The sequence below is a fragment of the Diorhabda carinulata genome, chromosome X (assembly GCF_026250575.1).
Source record: "Diorhabda carinulata isolate Delta chromosome X, icDioCari1.1, whole genome shotgun sequence".
Taxonomy (NCBI): domain Eukaryota; kingdom Metazoa; phylum Arthropoda; class Insecta; order Coleoptera; family Chrysomelidae; genus Diorhabda; species Diorhabda carinulata.
In genome coordinates this window covers 3,093,509-3,112,127 of record NC_079472.1, presented here as the reverse complement: position 1 = coordinate 3,112,127, position 18,619 = coordinate 3,093,509, and the positions used below count along the sequence as shown (strand labels likewise).

Here is an 18,619-nt window from a genome sequence, read left to right as displayed (position 1 = left end):
ATCCCGTATAAAAAAAACCTAACAGTCTCGATAGCGTTATTAAAATAGGAAGTTGACAGTAAACAATAAACACACAGAACGTATCTAGGATCAGTTAAATAATACTTGTACCCTATATTATATTAAAAACAAAATCTCATTTTTTTGCCAAATCTAAATTTAGAATTATACCTGACGCTATTCAGGACGTTGAATAATTTCGAAGACTGAAGTCTTTACGCGAGACGATCGACTTTGTGAAATTTTCAGTTGCGTTTAAACTGTCGACAGAGGTAGGCGCACACTTGGAACACTTTTAACCAAACGCGCGAAATTGTATGCGAGATCTTGTTTTTGAAATAGTATGTGTCGGAAAAGTGACAGGGTTTTTGTGAGTGTACATTTTCGACATTATTGAGGATATCTCAATTCTCTACGGATGGCTATTCCAGTAGTTTTCAGGGTGAGTTTGTGTCTATGCATTATTGATATTTCCAATTATTGCTTAAGAAAACTTGTCATGAACAAATTTTAAAGAGTATAGTTGCTTTGTTTATATTGTGTTTGTAGTAATATTGGTAGTAATAACATATCTTAAACTACGTTTCGAACTGTCAAAAAAACCTGTCACTTTTTGGCTAAAAGTACAGACATTGCAAATTTTTACCACGAGCTGCTTGACATCGTTTTATTTTATAAAAATCCTCCTATTTATATTAATTGTGAAGATGTGTCATTATAAAACCCATTACACCAAACTAAATATATTCTAAATATACAAAACTCATGTCATAATTCATTCGAGCTGATGCAGAACAATATACCGTACTTAACCTTAAATTTTGTATTTTGACAAGGAGAAAAAAATCGTTTCACATGGTAAATAAATGAGTTGAATCAATTTACTTGCATCAAAAACTGAATCTGCTAAAATCAATCTAGTGATATTTTTGAAAAGAATACATTAAAAATTAAGTGATGGATGTTTTTTTTTTCGTTTTGTTGGCCTTGAAATAAATCGTCCTCCGTCACTGCGTCTGTTTTGAGAAATAACAAATTTAATACGGAACGAAACATTGGATTTAAACGTAAATTTTCTATCGTTTTAGCCTGTGTTTCGGTCTAAATTGACTCGAGGCTAACATAATGTTTTGAAAGATAATATATATACGTCTATAAACTTTCTTTAGCAAATATATATCTTTCATTTTGATTTGTCTTTTGGTGTATTTTCCACACTTTATTTAACTTGCTCACTTACTTTGTCTGTTTATATGAAATTTTCTAAATTTGAATCAACGTATTGGCTTGCAATTTCGTATAATTTCTCACTTTTGATGACACGGATGATTCGGTAAATAAAATGGTGGAATATTCAATAATATTTTTTATATTCTATATTTATGACATTTTATAAAAGATTCGGCAACTCTATGTGTTGTAAATGAAAATTTAATTCATATATCATGGTTTCTTGCACAAAGATTACATATTTTTAACGTTTAAACCCTTAATAATCACCCTAATCATTTATTAATAGTTTTTTCTTCTTAATATTTTTAATGACGTATTTATATTGTTAATATAAAATATTTCAATAGTTTATTGTATAATAAATATGTAATTATAATAATTGAATCATTGATAACCACCCTTACGATTATTGAACATCATATATTATTAATTTTCCACCCCTTATTCCGTTTTATATGAACAAAATATTTTTTTGGATTCTTCTTCGTAGAATACCAATTTTTAGACTTGCCTGAGACAAAACATCCGAAAACTAAGTTTTTCTATAGACAAAAAAATGTATTTTGGTAAGAAATTTGTTTTTTTTTTCGAGGTATGTTTATATATTTTCAAGTGTAATGAATTATAAAATCAAATTTCAAGACATGATCACGAATCATTTATTTTTTTATCCAGAATAATATCGAGATTTTACAAACTGTTGATACAATCTGACAACAGCGCCACAGATATTTGGCTATTCGACAAGAGACACGCGCTTTCTCTTGCTTGAGTTATAACTATTTTATATAATACATAATTAATAAATTCTTATATATTTATGACTAAAAACTATAAAATTGCATATAAAATCATTTTGTGTTTAGTACATTTGAAATTCAAACCTTAACCTAAGTGACGTTTTAGGTTAGATTTTTGGTAATTTAGATAAAAATGAAAGCTTTGAATATTTTTTTTAATGATTATAAATTTCTTTTCAAGGGAAATCTCGTCTTTGTTTAATATATCATATTAGTGTTTTGTATTTCATCTTTATTTTCTCTAAAACGAAATTTTAATTAATATTTTGTTGTCTGTAGTCTTTTCGCCGGAAATGGTTTTCAATTATACTGTTAAGAAGGTCAAGTAGGGACGACCGCAGGTGTTCTAAACCTCATTGTCTTCTTAGTCGTCTGTTTTTCTTCAAATCGCCTCACTGTATACTTTAAAAATCCCTTTACTTTTTACGATAAATCACTGTTTTTGTCTTTCTCGAAGAAATTGAAAGAGATGTAAAGCAATTAGCGCGGCGGGTAATTCGATAAACTTTTTTCCCATTATTTTCTTTTGAAAATGTTTTGAACAATTTCTGGAACGACAAATTTATTTCTACTCAGATATTGGTTTGGAATCGAACTCAATGGGAGATCTTTTGTATAATTCACTACCATCGTTTTAATTTATAAACAAAGTAATTAATGGGATTGTCGATAAGATCGATTTAATTACCTTTTCCTATTCATTAAATCGGAAGTCACATAATTTCATACTTATCTTTCGGAGACGCAATGTCGTCTACTAATTAATTCAATTATTGTAATAATTGATTCACTACATCTGGCGCATATAGTATAGTCAAATTAGACGAAATCTAACACAATCACTGGGTAAATAATAGTAGTTGACGTCACACACCGCCATTGTTAGGTCAGAGATCACTTTCCAAAGTTTCTACTGCCTTGACGATAGTATAAATGTTTAGTAATTTATTATTTTTTCGTATTAACACATTATCATCGCATACAACAGTAAACTAATTAAATAACTTTAAAGAACACAAACTTTATATAACAATATGACAGCCGTGACGTCACGATCCGGTTGTCTATTCAACAATCATTCTGTTGACAATGATTTAAAACAGTAAACAACTCGTATGAAATAATAGGACGATTTATATTTGTTTAATTAATTTTTCTTTGATTTAGAATCTAAATACGAAATCATGTCAATTTTCCCGACTACTTTTGTCAATAATAGGTACAACGAATTATGACTTTCCCTTATAATCGTGATTCTACGACTCTCATTCGTATATACTCGGCACATGCTTTAATTCGACGTCAGTGACCCTTTTATAAAAATATACCTGCACTATACATCAAAGAAAAATAATTGGAAGCCTGTTGGTAACACAGACGCGATTTACTAAAACGGAAAGAAGGCACAAATGAGAGATTATTTATTAGTTTTTAAATTTTTTTAAAACTCAACGGATATTGATATTATGATTCGAACATCTGTGCAATAGATATTATTGATATTATTATTTCGAACTATAAAAAAAATGTCAAGATGGCGAGGACAGGGTTGCCAGTTCTCATTGTATAAATACAGTCCGTTATTCACGTTATGTCAATTATACCGTTATCTGTTTTTACTATCTTATGTTGTTGTAATTGATTTGACTATTGGCATGAATAAATATAGTGAGATATTAAATTAAATTATTTTGATATTCGATTAGGAAAAAACACTCGTCTTAAATTTCGTCTGAGTCGTTTAAATTGTCTTAATAGAGGTCATTTGTTTCTTTGATTCGTTCAATTCAACAATTTAAGAGATTTAACAAGATACATTACTTAATTCGACTATGAAGTATTATTGTTCATCATCAAGCGTTATGCGTAGATATCTGCTAAATTGTTTTTATTAAATCATTCTCAGAATAAATTCAAACTTGATTAAATGTAGCCCGGGAGTTGATTTGAATATTTTACTTGAATTTAATAATATAATTGCATTGTTTTTTCTATTTCCATTGTAATTAATTGCCGCATTTCTACTATAAAAACAATACTACTCGAGACAGATCTCAGATTTGAACATCTGCTTCGTCATTAGGGTCTCGACAAAAAAAAGTATCACATAAAAGTTTATGGAGTTGTGTTGTCATGAAATCTGATTTAAACGTTATTTTGGGAAACAATTTTTAACTATTATTAACTCAGTTCTTTTTATTTAGTGTTTTTTCGTGATTTAATACAAAAAAAATAAACTGTACTTACGTATTTTATGAATAAATTGTATAAAAAAGTAGTACTATCTTCGAAGTGCCAATACCAGTGCCGTATTCAGCTAGTAATGATTAATTTAATAAACATAGTACATAATACGTAATTTGAATAGTTAAATTGCCCTCGTATATACTTTTATTTAGCAAATTCACTAGACTTTAGAGAAATAAAAGTCTAGAAACCGAGATATTTTTAAAGAACCAATGAACTCGAAATTACTTGGCTAGTCGCTGACATTTTTTTGCGTTTTTCTTAACCGTTTTATGTCGAAATACTCACGAAAAAGATATTGTTTTCTCGAGAAACCGTGACAAAATTTTTATATAACAAAAAAACCTTGATTTCGATATGGATTTTACTTACGGTATTATAATTTCGAAATCGGAATTCGTGCTACGAAATTGTCGTGTTAAGCAAAATATTACTTCAATTTCAGAGGTTTTTTTTTCATTTTTCACCATAGAAAATAGTTTCTAGCAAAATGGTTGATATGATCACAACAACCAGGGTGGCAAACTCACAGAAATCCTAGACACTAAATCAATAAATAAATATATTACATCATTCACTAAGTCGTGTGATTGATAAACAGATGGCGCTGCCATTGTCAAATTCATTTGACGTTTATGAAGTACCAACTTTCAAAAAACTATGTGTCAAATTTCATGACATTTCTATTAGTCAGAACGCTTTTTTCCAAGTGGGTGCCGCGCCAACTAACAGTCGATCGAAAACAACAACGTGTTGATGATTTAAATCAGTGTTTGGCCATATTTACACAGATTTTTCGTGTCGATGTGTGGCAATAGATGAAACATGGATCCATCACTTCATTTTGGTATCAAAACGATCATCATCTGAGTGGACTGCAGCCGGTGAACCACGTCCGAATCATCCAAAGTCACCACAATCATCGGGGAAGGTTATGGCTTCAGTATTTTGGGTGACGTACAGAATTTTCTTCAATTTTCATCAATCATTACTCTAAACTTATCTCTAAATTTAAAGAAACGAGAAGTTTAGCTATAAATCCACGCTACGCGTGTCACATCTGACCCCCAGCTGGTTCTACAATCTACGGAGTTATTTTTCGCAATGCCCAGTGCAGTGGCAGCTTCTAAAAGGCGTTTAAAAGAGATATCCTCTATCGTGGATATATTATAAGATATTTTCTTTAAAGGATTATCGTCATTGAAATCAAAACGCTTATCTAAGTAGTGGCAAATGTCATAAAAATTTGAAAATCGGACCCTGTACGAATCTGCTTGCTTCTTGGTTTCAGTTTTCTGTCTATTCAGTGTATTTAGTTTTTACACGGTGGTGCATATATTAGCAAGAACACAATTGATCCGTTTGAAGAGAGCAGTAGCCGAAAAACGCCCGGAATAATTTTCCATCGTGATAACGCTCGGCCCCACGTTGCTATTCCGGTTAAGAACCATTTGGAAAACAGTGGATGGGAAGTTTTACCTCGCCCTCTTTATAGCCCAGACCTTGCCCCTTCTGACTACCATTTGTTCCGGTCGATGCAGAACGCCCTCACTGGAATACGGTTCACATCAGAGCAAGATATCAAATTTTGGCTTGATTCATTCTTGATTGCCAAACCGGCGCAGTTCTTTTGGGATGGGATCCACAAATTGTCAGAAAGATGGGAAAAAGTCATAGCTTCAGATGGGCAATACTTTGAATAATACTATTTTCGTAAATAAACGTTAAAATTTTGAAAAAAAAAACCGCACGAATTAAGTTGTAAACCACAATATATTTAGATTCTTAAATTCAAATTACCTGTGTTCAATAATCTTGATCACTACATAATAATTAAAACAAGCTTCAAGTGGATATAAAACAGGAAGTGATCACTTTTGTTATATCAGTAGCGCGTACATACGAGGGCTAGTTAAAAATTAAACAACGTATAAATATCATAATACGATTTATTCAAAAACCAATACTTGACCTTGCTAGCTTTCAACGAGGAATGTTTCCCACGTTTATAACCATCATCAGCGACTTCATCAAAGACGAACACACGAAACGGAAGGAAGAACAAAAATTTGTGTAGAGATGTATATAGTACGTCAAGCGGAGCCGGTGAAACTATTATGGTGGCCATATGTTTAAAGCTCGGCTAATGCAAACAGCATGACTTTCGAGATTCAGGCTTCCATAAACGCTTCAAAGAATTTAAAAGGAATATGTACCCACAAACCAAACAGTCAACTTTTCTATGCATTAGCGGAGTTTACGAACGCCATAAGGGTTTTGAATTGATTATATATTTAAGGATATTGCGTAGTATGTGATAAAATTTCATAGTTGTGCACCTTTTGTGAAATTTATATCTTTAATTCTGTTCGTTTCGCGTAACACAAATCTAGGATGGTGGAAATCAATCGCGAGTTACCGACGACAACATAAATATCAAGTTAGAACTGAGATCGAAAGCCCTATCTCCGAAGAACAAAATTTTACAGGAAAACCAATTTCTTCACCTGCATCAAAGTTTTGATACTTTAAAAGGGGGTTTTGATGTGTACAACTTTGTTTTAATGCTAAATTAATTGATATTTCATATTTATTAAGAAAAACTGCAAAAAGTTCAACAATTTTGAAGTCCTTCAATGCAAAAAGATCCCCAACACCAAGTTCTTTGGTGTTTACTTTTCCTGAGTTTGATTGTCGAACACACTTAACAAAATAGAGCTGAACTGCTGCAGCTATGCTTAGTGTGTACAATATAGAGAAACAATTGAGTTGTTTGATGACTCAGCCGCTAGGTGGTGGCGAAAACAGTCAGTCACATTGACATCTTTGATGAAAGAAGGCCCTAACTACAGGAAACCATGCAACTAGGCCCTAATTCCATGGTAGCACGGTTAACTTGAAGAGTAAAGGCACTAAGTACAACTCTTTGTGGATTTAGGGTGTTTTTAGTATTTGTTTGTTACATAGGGCCTTTTTTTCTTGAAAAACTGGAGTTAGAGCCAATATAAATATAAAATACAAGACTAACTTATCGGTAAGATAGAGCGGGGTCTGAACAACATTGCCAGACTTTTAAAATAGAATGGAAATTAAAGAAAAACATAGTGCGGGCCATGAATTCTGATCTTAACATCAGAACGTCTGACTAAAACTTCTACGCCACTATGAAAACGATTATTTGGAATAAAAATGTTCGTTCAAACACAAGATAGTCAGATGGGGGAAAATCTGGTGCTATCTGGTGGGTGTTCGATGTCTGTGAAGCCAAAATATTATAGCCATTCCTTTTGGGAACTTTGCACATTCATGAAATTCAAATTTCAAGAACTGACCTCAACCTCAGAATCCATTAATGGGTATCTCAGCCTCAGACTATCTCAGCCTTGTTTTGAATCTTATTAGCATCGCCAGAATCACGCATTTTCTCCGAAGGTTCACCTCAACTAATTTAGGAATACTCAATGTAGATAATAGAGTGAAGAGTATTAAAAATTTGAGGTTAGAATCAGCTTTTAATGAACTAGTATTGGAAATCAAAAATATCTCTTTGGAATTCTTCTAATTGCCACTTCAAATAGCTCCCCGCATAGATTTATTAATGATTTTAAATAAGGTAGAAGTCGAAACGTTCATTAAAAATTTCTACTGAAATTTTAGATGATAAATGAACGGCAGAGACAAAGATATTTCCAGCAAAACGGACAATAATAATTTGCACGAGATCGCTCCCAAAAATAAATAGAATAAAACCAGGAATAAATGAAATAGAGTAAGCAGACTTGGACCAGACGTCAACAGTGACGTACGTCAATGGAAATTTCGAAAGGAAACAAAAAATTCGTTGAATAATTTTACAAAATAAAAAAGAAATTGTTTATTAATGAGTATTTACTAGAAAATATGTTTCCCTTTTGTGATTTTTCTCTTTTATAGCATTTTCTCATGCTAATGTAGTCGTAGAATCATAATACCTAAACACACTATTTTTTTTGAACGGTTCACAACCAAATATCAACGTACTTTAATCGTCAGACTGTTAATACAATTATTTTCTTTCTTATTTATCTCGATGACCAAATAAAAATATAATTATTGATATCGTTTCATCAATATTTAAACTATTTCATTAAACAGACATTATATGTATTGATATAATAGATCTGGTTAATTTCATTTTTTGTTTGTTACATTTTATTTGAATCATATTGTTATTTGATATTATTAGTCACATAAATATCGCTATCACATGGTACAGCCTGTATAAAAAATATCATTTGATTTGTTTTAAAATCGATACTTGTTTGGATGATATACGAGGGATATACCGAAAATCTGAAGTCACGTTTACACATTTCTTAAGATATCTCGTGACTGTAAAAAGATATCGTCATACGGTTTTCGCTATTTTAATGTTAATTTAGTTTATTTTTAAAAGATATACTGGAATTTTCATGATTCTATTTAAGAGAAGTCAAGAGAAATCACAATATCTAAAATATATAATCCAACGCCCTCTAGCATTCACGTTGCTAATTAAAATGATTACAATTTAAATATTTTGTATTACTGAATAAAATCTTTTTTATACAACATCAGGTTTATCAAAATCGGCTTAGCAGAACCGGACTTACAGATATTTTTTCATAACAAGGTTCCTACTCTCCCCCATCTTTTATTTTAACAGATAGACTAAAACTTGTGGAATAAAAAATGACCAGAATTTGTTGTAGAACTCGACTATTGAATATAAAGTGCAACTTAATTGGGAAAGTTTTGAAAAAATTTGCTTTTTAACGTTTTACGCAATAAATCCGTTCCTTAATTGCCAACCCTGTACATTTTTTTTAAAACATAATCATTATATTATAATTTTGAAAAGAAATATCGATAATCAACATTAATTTGTTTCTATTTGTTTGGATCTCTCTCGATAGCTGTTTATTAAAAACAAACCTGGCTAAATATGAAATATTAGAATAAAAAAACATTTATTAAAGCGATTTAAGTTTGAAAACATAGTTTCGTGACTCACCTGTATTTGTTCAATCACAATTTCGACACAAAAATATCACTTTCACTCCTAATAAAACGAAAATTAACTTTATGCAAGCGATATTCGATGTATATTGTGTCTGAATCCGACCCTGTGAAATAAATAACAAAAAATTGTGTTTGTGGTATTAAGTTTAAAAGGTCCGATGTTTCCGTATCTTATTAATCGTACTTTTCACTGAGTCTCTTTATTTAAGACCGCGTTTCACTTTCGACGTTATTTCGAGGGAAAAAATAAGACTGTGACGATATTTATCTATCTAAGTTGTCACTTAATATTGTTACCGGGGAACGGACCCTTAATTGATTAAAAGGCAAGGCGTCGAATTTGGGTAAAAACTACTTAAAAGCTTTCACGTCGAATCCGCACCCGCGCATTCTGTCCAAGTAAAGTATAACATACAGCTGCTTTGACTTTAATTATTATGATGCAGAAATTTATTATAACTTTTGTACGTGTTCGTTTATTTTGTGTTGACTGCTGTAGCAAATTCTTAGATACTTTTATTGTAATATAAATACGGAAACATAGTTTTTAAAATAGCACACTTTTATGCAACTGATCAGACAGTTTATATATAATGGCAAATATAAAAATGAAAGCCAAAGCGATGTTGCCAGATTGTACACAAAGTACGGTAGTTAGTTTTTAAATATTTTTAAATACATTTTCACGTTTGAATCTTGTAACATAGATAAATATTTGGAATAAAACTTGAAATACAACGGTCAGATTTTTTTTTGTATCAGCAATTTGTGTATATATTCAATATTCAATGACGTCAACGTAAACGTCAAATCTATAATTAGATTTTATATAATACAAAAAATTACAGTTACGTTCAATTGCGAAAAGAAATAATGACCCTACACCCTACAAAATGAATTTTATCTCTTCACTTTTTGTTTATAAAATTAGGAATAAAAAAAACCTCATATGGTTATTACTGAATTGGTATATGTAAATAAAAATTGTATTTAAAAAAATAAACAGCATTAGGATGTAATTTCCATCCATATGCAAATACAAATAAATTCAACATCCCAATCGTACATGTGTCTACCTTTTGTCTACTGCTACCACAGAGACTGGTGTGTTTATTTTCGTATGCTTTTTAGACATTTAGTTGGTTGTTTTGATTATTTGGGAGCTTCCAGTACTGACATTTATTGAAGATTTTATTTATGTCACTTTTCCATATACGAAATTTCTCATACACTTAAATACCTAATACTAAATTATATTATTCAGAAAGATATGGCAACGTTGATAGCCAGTTGTTCTCATTGTACGTACAGTGTTGAATCTTCCATATAAAAAAAATTTAGTGACTGAATTTAGGTTTACAATAAAAGCTACTCTTGAGCTACCTAATTTTAGTTCTAGTTTAATTCTATAACCTATTCTGAATTGATAATAAATCTATGATTCAGAACGCACCTGAATCTGCTTCGAAATCAGACACGCGAACAAAGCTATTTATCTCTATGGATATCATGGAAATTTACAGAGACGTACTAGTTTCTTCACGATTAATATTAATAATGAATTTTTAAATGGTTATAGCAATGATTTAATCAAATTTAAGATGAAGATTCAAATATAACATTGAACCAAGTATATATTTAAATATATTTACCTCAACGTATCTTATACAGGGTTAATTAAAAGTATAGAAACATCTGAATATCTCACAAATAGAAAACGAAATTTAAACGTCAAAACTAAACATACAGGGTGATCTCATAAAGCGTAGTGATTGCTATGGTGAATTAAATTATATCAAGTTGTGAGCTCTACAGCTCCTTAAGGTCCTATATATGTGTAAATTATTAAATGCGTGTTTCTTGCATATAAATAAAAAAACGACATTTTTCATTTCTACAATCAATCCTCGAGAAAACTGATAAAAAGTCGTGGATCAAATTTCTATAGTACTTTGGAATTCTCTCGGGAATTTCGTATATTAGAAAAGCATTGTGTGAAGTTAGAAGGAATCCACTCGGGACGAATGATGTGTCAAAAAGTCTCCTCATATATCATCAGAGACGTGACGAAATATTTCTGGAAATATTAGAAACAACTAAACGACACGGCGGCTCAAAAAAATTGATCAATACGAGGCAGTTTGAAAAAAAATTAGAACAAAAGAGAGAAACTAGAATGTGAAAACTGTATAGCCATGTTTATAAAGTGCTATATACTGAAATTGATGGACACTAATTTGGTTTTAAACCGCTCTACATCTGCTCAATCTTCGTCTTATTCGAAACAGCGTGTGCAACATACATACCAACTTTTTATCTACTTCAAGCAGGCCTTGGAATGGACCAAACGTAACGAATCGTTTGTGGTGATGAAGCTCGGCTTTGAAACACTATTTAGTTACTCTAAGCGATACTAGATGGTACTAGATGTACTGAAACAAAGCTTTAACAAGAAAATACGGTAAATATTGGAGGTTATGTCTTCGAAATTGAAGACGGCGAACCGAAATTGATAAATAATGATAGAACCTCCAAGACAATGTTCGGTTCTTTGATAAAAAAGTATCTACAGGTGATGTTGATGACGAAATGAAGAGATTAGTTGTTAGGTAGAAAAGGTTGAATAACCTTTTGTTTATTATATATTTTGCATACATATATTTTTATATTAGCAAAATTATACGACTAGAAATATAAATATTGACTGTCGAAGTACCACTATTTCCACCATAACCTACACCGGAAGACGGAAACGTTCGCAACAACACTACTGAAGACACTTTATACGTTTTTAAAATTTTAATGACTTTTATTTATATTTAATATTAGATAGTTGACTAGAATATTTCGGCATTGAAAATATTTATAATAAGGTAATTTAGAATGTTAAACAAATGCCGGTAATCCTAGCAAAAATTACAAGATAATCGTATATACAGGGTGATTAATGTGATAAAGTCCTTTGAGGCGTTTTTTTAATGAAACACCCTATATTTTATTGCATATTTTGTACCAACTTGACTTCCCCATTACAATAATATAGGGTTGTGATGTGTTCTATGGGGTATTTAAAAATTTATGACCGATTTTTCATAAAAATCGCGAAAAATAAAAACTACAACGTATTTTTCGATAACTGCCCGTTCAGAACTGCTAAAACCAGAAAAAAAATGTAGTATGTGCTTTATATATTACGAAAAAGCTTTTGACAGAATGCAACACCATAACCTCGTTCAAACACTGAGGCGATTTGACATAAACCAGGAAGATAGTATCGATTGGAACCAATCACCTGCAGTTAGACTTGACAACGAACTCTTAGAGGCCCAGAAAATGCTTAGAGGTGTTAATGACCTCTCCAAAGGCTCCTTTACATAATTCTAATACACAGTGGGTTTATGGGAATCAATACCAACATAAAAAAGACAAAATTCCTGGTAATCACTCGTAAATTAGATGAGCTCCTGAAGGCTGGACAATGAAAGTTAACACCATGAACAGATTGGAGGCGTTTGAGATGTGAATTTACTGAAGAATTTTGGAAAATCAACGTAGAACTTCTGATGAGAATAGAAGGAAGAAAATTGGGCAAAAGTGGGATGTCATAGTTCCACAATACCAAAAATTAGACAGGGAAATGAATTCATACCACCAGAGACGAAATAAAATTGTCAGGAGTGCGAGAATTAGTAGCGCGTCGGCAACAGAGCCCGTTTTTAAGAATTTTTGGTACGTTTTCCATATCGTTGAAACGAACACGTGTTATCAAGACACAGACATAACCGTTTGAAGCACGAACATTGTTTGAATCGTTTTCGATTGATTTATGCCGATTTTCTGTGTTTAACACACAATTTTCATAGAAAATCTGAAGCGAGATGTTTTCGGAATTATGTATGATTAAAAAAAATTGGTTCGGTTAGGGGTTGATCACATTTTTCGTGTCGTGAGTTTATTGGAATAGAAACAAACAGCTTATTTGAACTTATTTATCATTAGACGCAATTTTTTATGAAATAATTCGTTAATTTTGCGACGCAGTGTGTATATTCATTTAACAAATCATCGCCGTAATCTATTACCTTCAAACATTTTATCGTTCTAACCCTATTTTAACGTCGAGAGAATTCCATGTGTTTGGCAACGGTACGTAGACGTTTCGGATCCGATATTTTTTTTGCTTTGCCATTTTAGAGAACATCTGGATGTGTCGTTAATAAATCTGTATAACAACACATTAGTTTTTTTGTTTTTGTGTTAGAGACAAGCGTTAAGTACATCTGGCGTGCTGCTGAAATTATTGTTAAGATGGTTTTATTGAAGTAATAAAAAAATATCGATAATCAATTATCTTCGATAGTAACGAACATATTAAGTGCTTGTTATCCTTTTTGTGTCAACAAGGACATGCGTACGTTTGATAAATAATAGAATAAACATTCTTCTAACGATTTTTTTTGTTTCGTTTCCGCCGGTTGAGATTTGTTTTTAATTACATCAGCGGTACTTACTTACGGATTCGTAAAGATTTATTATTATCGGAAACGCTAACAGTTATTTTTATGGTTTTACATTTTGGTGTTGCTAAAAATCGTGTTATTCGAGGAAGCGAACACGCAAGAACCGGATAGTAATCCACGAGAACATCTCCCAAAATATTGAGTTGTATCTGTCAGATCGACAGTAATTTAGGCAAGCTAAATCTGGATACTGCATAAAGCGGAAGAGAACGAGTCGAATATATGGGACACCCGGTATATTAATACATTTTTGAAATTTACGTAAAATTTTAGTATACTTTTGTTTAAAAACTTTTTTCGAAAAATGCGTACTTTTCGAGTTATTAATTTTTTTGTAAAAAGTTGCAGACCCTTATAAATTATTTTTTTACGTGGATACCCTTAAAGATATGAAAATAGTTTCTGTTCGGTTACTTTTATCAAGATCAGACGTATTTAAATCTATGTTTGAAAATTTATCATTTTATACAGGGTGTGTATAAAAAGTGTTCAAAGTTTAACTTCATAAATATCAAATTTCTTAATTTTTTTCAATAAAACCACCAGGTTTTTTCTATTCTAATGCATTCAGGGGTAAAAAATAAAGCAAATTCATGTAAACTTTCCTATATATAAACCTACAACCTAAACCTAAAAGTATACGTAAAAAAAATTGAGCTTGTTAAAAAATACAATAATAATTTAAAACCTCAAATATCTCGGAAATGACTAAAAGTGGGAATTGGATTAGTAAATACAATTTGATTAGGTTTTTTCACAGACTTTGAAAAAATAAACAGAAATACTTTTATTTCTTAGTGCTTGTATCAACGGGCCAAAACAAAATTTAGTCCATACCTGCATCTCTACAAATTTACAGAAAACTTTTAATACCTGGATAACGGTAAGGTTTAGGTATAGGAAAATATACATGAATTTGCTTTATTATTTACCCCCGAATGCATTAAAATAGAAAAAACCGGGTGGTTCTATTTAAAAAAAATAAAGAAATTTGGTATTTATGCAGTTAAACTTTGAACACTTTTTATACACACCCTGTATAAAATGAAACATTTTTCGATATAGATTTAAATACGTCTGATCTTGATAAAAGTAACCGAACAGAAACTATTTTCATATCTTTAAGGGTATCTTCTTAAAAAAATAATTTATAAGGGTCTGCAACGGTCAAATTTTTTACAAAAAAATTAATAACTCAAAAGGTATGCATTTTTAAAAAAAAGTTTTTAAACGAAAGTATACTAAAATTTTACGTAGATTTCAAAAATGTATTAATATACCGGGTGTTTCATTCAAAATAACAAAGTTACAGTCGACTTCCGGTAGAACCGGAAGTCGACCATCTTTGAAAATATTTTAGTTAAAAAGATCGTATCCGAAAAGCCAAACGTAGAAACTTTCATGATTTTACTATAAGTATTTTGTCATATACAGATAGTTTTAACTAGTAGGGGGACACCCTGTATCTAAAATACTTTTTAGGAAATATGTGTTACCAACTTTCTACACTTAAATTCCCTGTCTACCAAGTATTAATCGTATTTACGCCTAGTTTCTTATTGTTAACTATAAAAATGTCAAAATTAACATAATGAAAACAAAAATATGATAATTACTGTTTGTAACTATCGACGTTTCGACCTTATTTTAATCTTCTTCAAAATACAATTAAATTTTTGTTTGTTGCAGGTGATGGTGTTAACCTATACCTCCATCCTACTACTGACTTGCTTTTCGTCGTTCATTCTAGCGTCGTTTTGCCCCGAAAGACAATATCTAAACGCTAAATTACAAATATGCATGAACTGCACTCAATGCAAAGATAATACAGTACTTTTAAGACCTTGTGAATTCCATCGCGACACACAATGCGGGCCGCTGATCGAGTTATTGAAAGCGATGGATACGGGCAACCCGCACCGTCACAAACATCAAATGCACCAACACCAAAAGCCCGCTAAAGACGAAGGAGAAATTATCTGGAGGTTCGGCGACGATATTAAGGATAACACTCACGATTCTGGTGTTAATTCGGTAGAAGACGAACCTAAAGCCGCCGCATCGGAGGTAGCTAGCTCCGAAGCGCCGTTTTCCAGTACGGAAACTTTGGTTTGGGATTGGCAAGCTATCGCGTTGACTTCGGCGGTATTTTCGTGCATACTGTTTTTTCTAGTTATCACCCTCTATTCATTGCATCAGGCTAGGCAGTGGAGGAGGTTAAAAGAAAATTTCGAGGCGGGTAAGTCGCTTATATAATTCTATATTAAAAATTCGGTTAAATATGATTGAAAGAATTTTTTTTTGGGTCTTTATCTTCCTTGTTAATGTAAGGAATGTGCCAAAATGTTCTATTTTAATATATATTTCACTTTCACAACCACCACCCATGGATGAACTTTATGATATCTGCTACCAGAAACCAACCAGAAGCTGTTTGAATAACTAAGACATCGTTTGGAAGATCTATGAATTTTGATCTATGATCTATTTACAGTTTTCAAGAAATTTCTTACGAACTGCTATAAAAATAGTCTTGTATTTGGTACTGTTGGAAATATCCATCTTCCTTTCTGTCTCGGGGTCATAATCGTGAACTTTTTTGGCACCTTTTTCACAAATTCCCATGTTTTATGTCAACCACAAACGTTATCTCATTATAATAACAGATTGACAACTCATTATTTTGTATCACACCTTGTATATTGAATCATTTTTGACAATATTTGTGCAGCATCATGAAATAAATGTTCAAAAGGTAATTAAGAAAAATTACACATTATTGCAAGCTATCCTGAATGCGGTCCTGACTCCTGTCTAACGTGTTTGAGGCGTGATGAACTTTTGCACAGTTCGATTTAAATTATTAAAATCAATATCGAAGGAATACTGTAAAATTATATCAATATCCTGTGTTTTTAAATTCATATTTAAAATAGAAATTACTGCTATAAATCGTGTTTATTGCCCGCCGTTTTAACCACGAGATTGAAATTAAATTTTTGAGTCCAACGTCATAAAATGTTTTATAAAAGTCGTTACCTTAAAACGTTTGGCAATAAGATGCGATATTAATTCAGAAGAAAAGTATTTATATTGATACTGTCGATGGTCTGGTAGCAGAACCCTGTTGTGCGCATGTCAAATTGAACATAGACAAAACGACATGTTTAAACCCACGTGTTTAAAAAAAGAAATTTATATCTGTTTAAAATGATATTTTCATCCTTCTAATTAAGTTTATCTGATTCGCCCCTGATTCTTTGGCACGTGTTATAAAATTATAATAAAGTTGTTACAGTTTTTCTTCTTCTTCTTATCCGTTACACAAAAAGTTTTTTAAGCAGACGTACATTAGTTTAATATACACACATACGTGCGACATATGCTCAAACTTGTAGAAAGATTTTATAAACATGAAATATAGGAACTCACTTCAATGCCTTACATTGTTTACATAATTGCTATTTGGGTCATTCCTCTTACGGAGGTTAATATAAAGTTTAGTGTAAACATGTCAAACAGTAATACGCTTGGTGTAGATAAATATTGAAAAAATCGTTAAAATTGATTTAGTACATTCGTGACACGTGCGATTTGGATATTCGATACGTAGCAGTTGAACTTTGAAAAAATTATAAAGTATACAGGGTACATAATAAAGATAAAAATAACGAAACTATATAAAGAAACTAATAATACGTTCGTCCTTCGGAAAACAAAATAATACAAAGCATATACAAAATGCACCTGATGCATTGTAAATAAATACAATAGTTATAAGGTAGCTTTTAAAGATTAGTGCAAAAAGAACGTCACTTCCGTACCGACGAGGCCACACAATGGCGTGTTCCGCATTACAAATCAGACATATCGGAAGCATCCGTTTAATGCGCGGGAATTCATTTCACAAAGAGTATAAATTACTATCATTTAATAATAATTAGAAGCGTTTATATCCATTTATGAAAAAACTACTTCAAATCGTTGTAAATGTTTTTTTTTTTCTAACATGAACTTGACTATTTATGGTACAAGTGTCAAATTAGTATTAATCGATCCAGTTTTGAATCGATTTTTGTCTTTGATATTAAACTCAATGTTCCATAGTTAGACAAGTGTCAAATGATATTGTATAGAACATAAGATGTTTTGAATAGATTTTTTGTTAAAGGGAAGATAGTTAGTTTAATATTTCATGGTTCAAAATGTGTCTGATGATATTATATATCGAACAGAAGTTGTTTTCAATCGATTATTTTGTTATGCTAACGTTGCATTTGATATTAAATTTAATGTTCCATGTTAATACAAGTGTCAAATGACATTGTATCGAACAGAAGTTGTTTTGAATCGTTTTTTGTGAAAGGGAAGTTAGTTAGATATTTAACTTCATGTTTCATGGTACGACAAGTGTCTGATGATATTATATATCGAACATAAGTTGTTCTGAATCGATATTTATGTTATGCTAACGTTGCAATTGATATTTAATTTAATGTTCCATGGTTAGACAAGGGTCAAATGATGTTGTATCGAATATAAGTTGTTTTGAATCGTTTTTTTTGTGAAAGGGAAGTTAGTTAGATATTTAACTTCATGTTTCATGGTACGACAAGTGTCTGATGATATTATATATCGAACAGAAGATGTTTTCAATCAATCATTTTGTTATGCTAACGTTGCATTTGATATTAAATTTAATGTTCCATGTTAATACAAGTGTCAAATGACATTGTATCGAACAGAAGTTGTTTTGAATCGTTTTTTGTGAAAGGGAAG

The 18,619-nt window shown here is 31.3% G+C and overlaps 1 protein-coding gene across 1 annotated transcript in view; it reads left to right on the top strand.

Annotated features, from left to right (window-relative positions):
• The window catches only part of LOC130902394 (tumor necrosis factor receptor superfamily member wengen), a 43,484-nt gene continuing 24,865 nt past the window's right edge, over positions 1-18,619 (top strand). The window contains exons 1-2 of the mRNA XM_057814503.1: positions 1-442; positions 15,530-16,079. Coding sequence (XP_057670486.1) covers positions 419-442; positions 15,530-16,079 — 574 coding nt within the window. The 5' untranslated portion in view covers positions 1-418. The remainder of the gene's footprint in view (positions 443-15,529; positions 16,080-18,619) is intronic.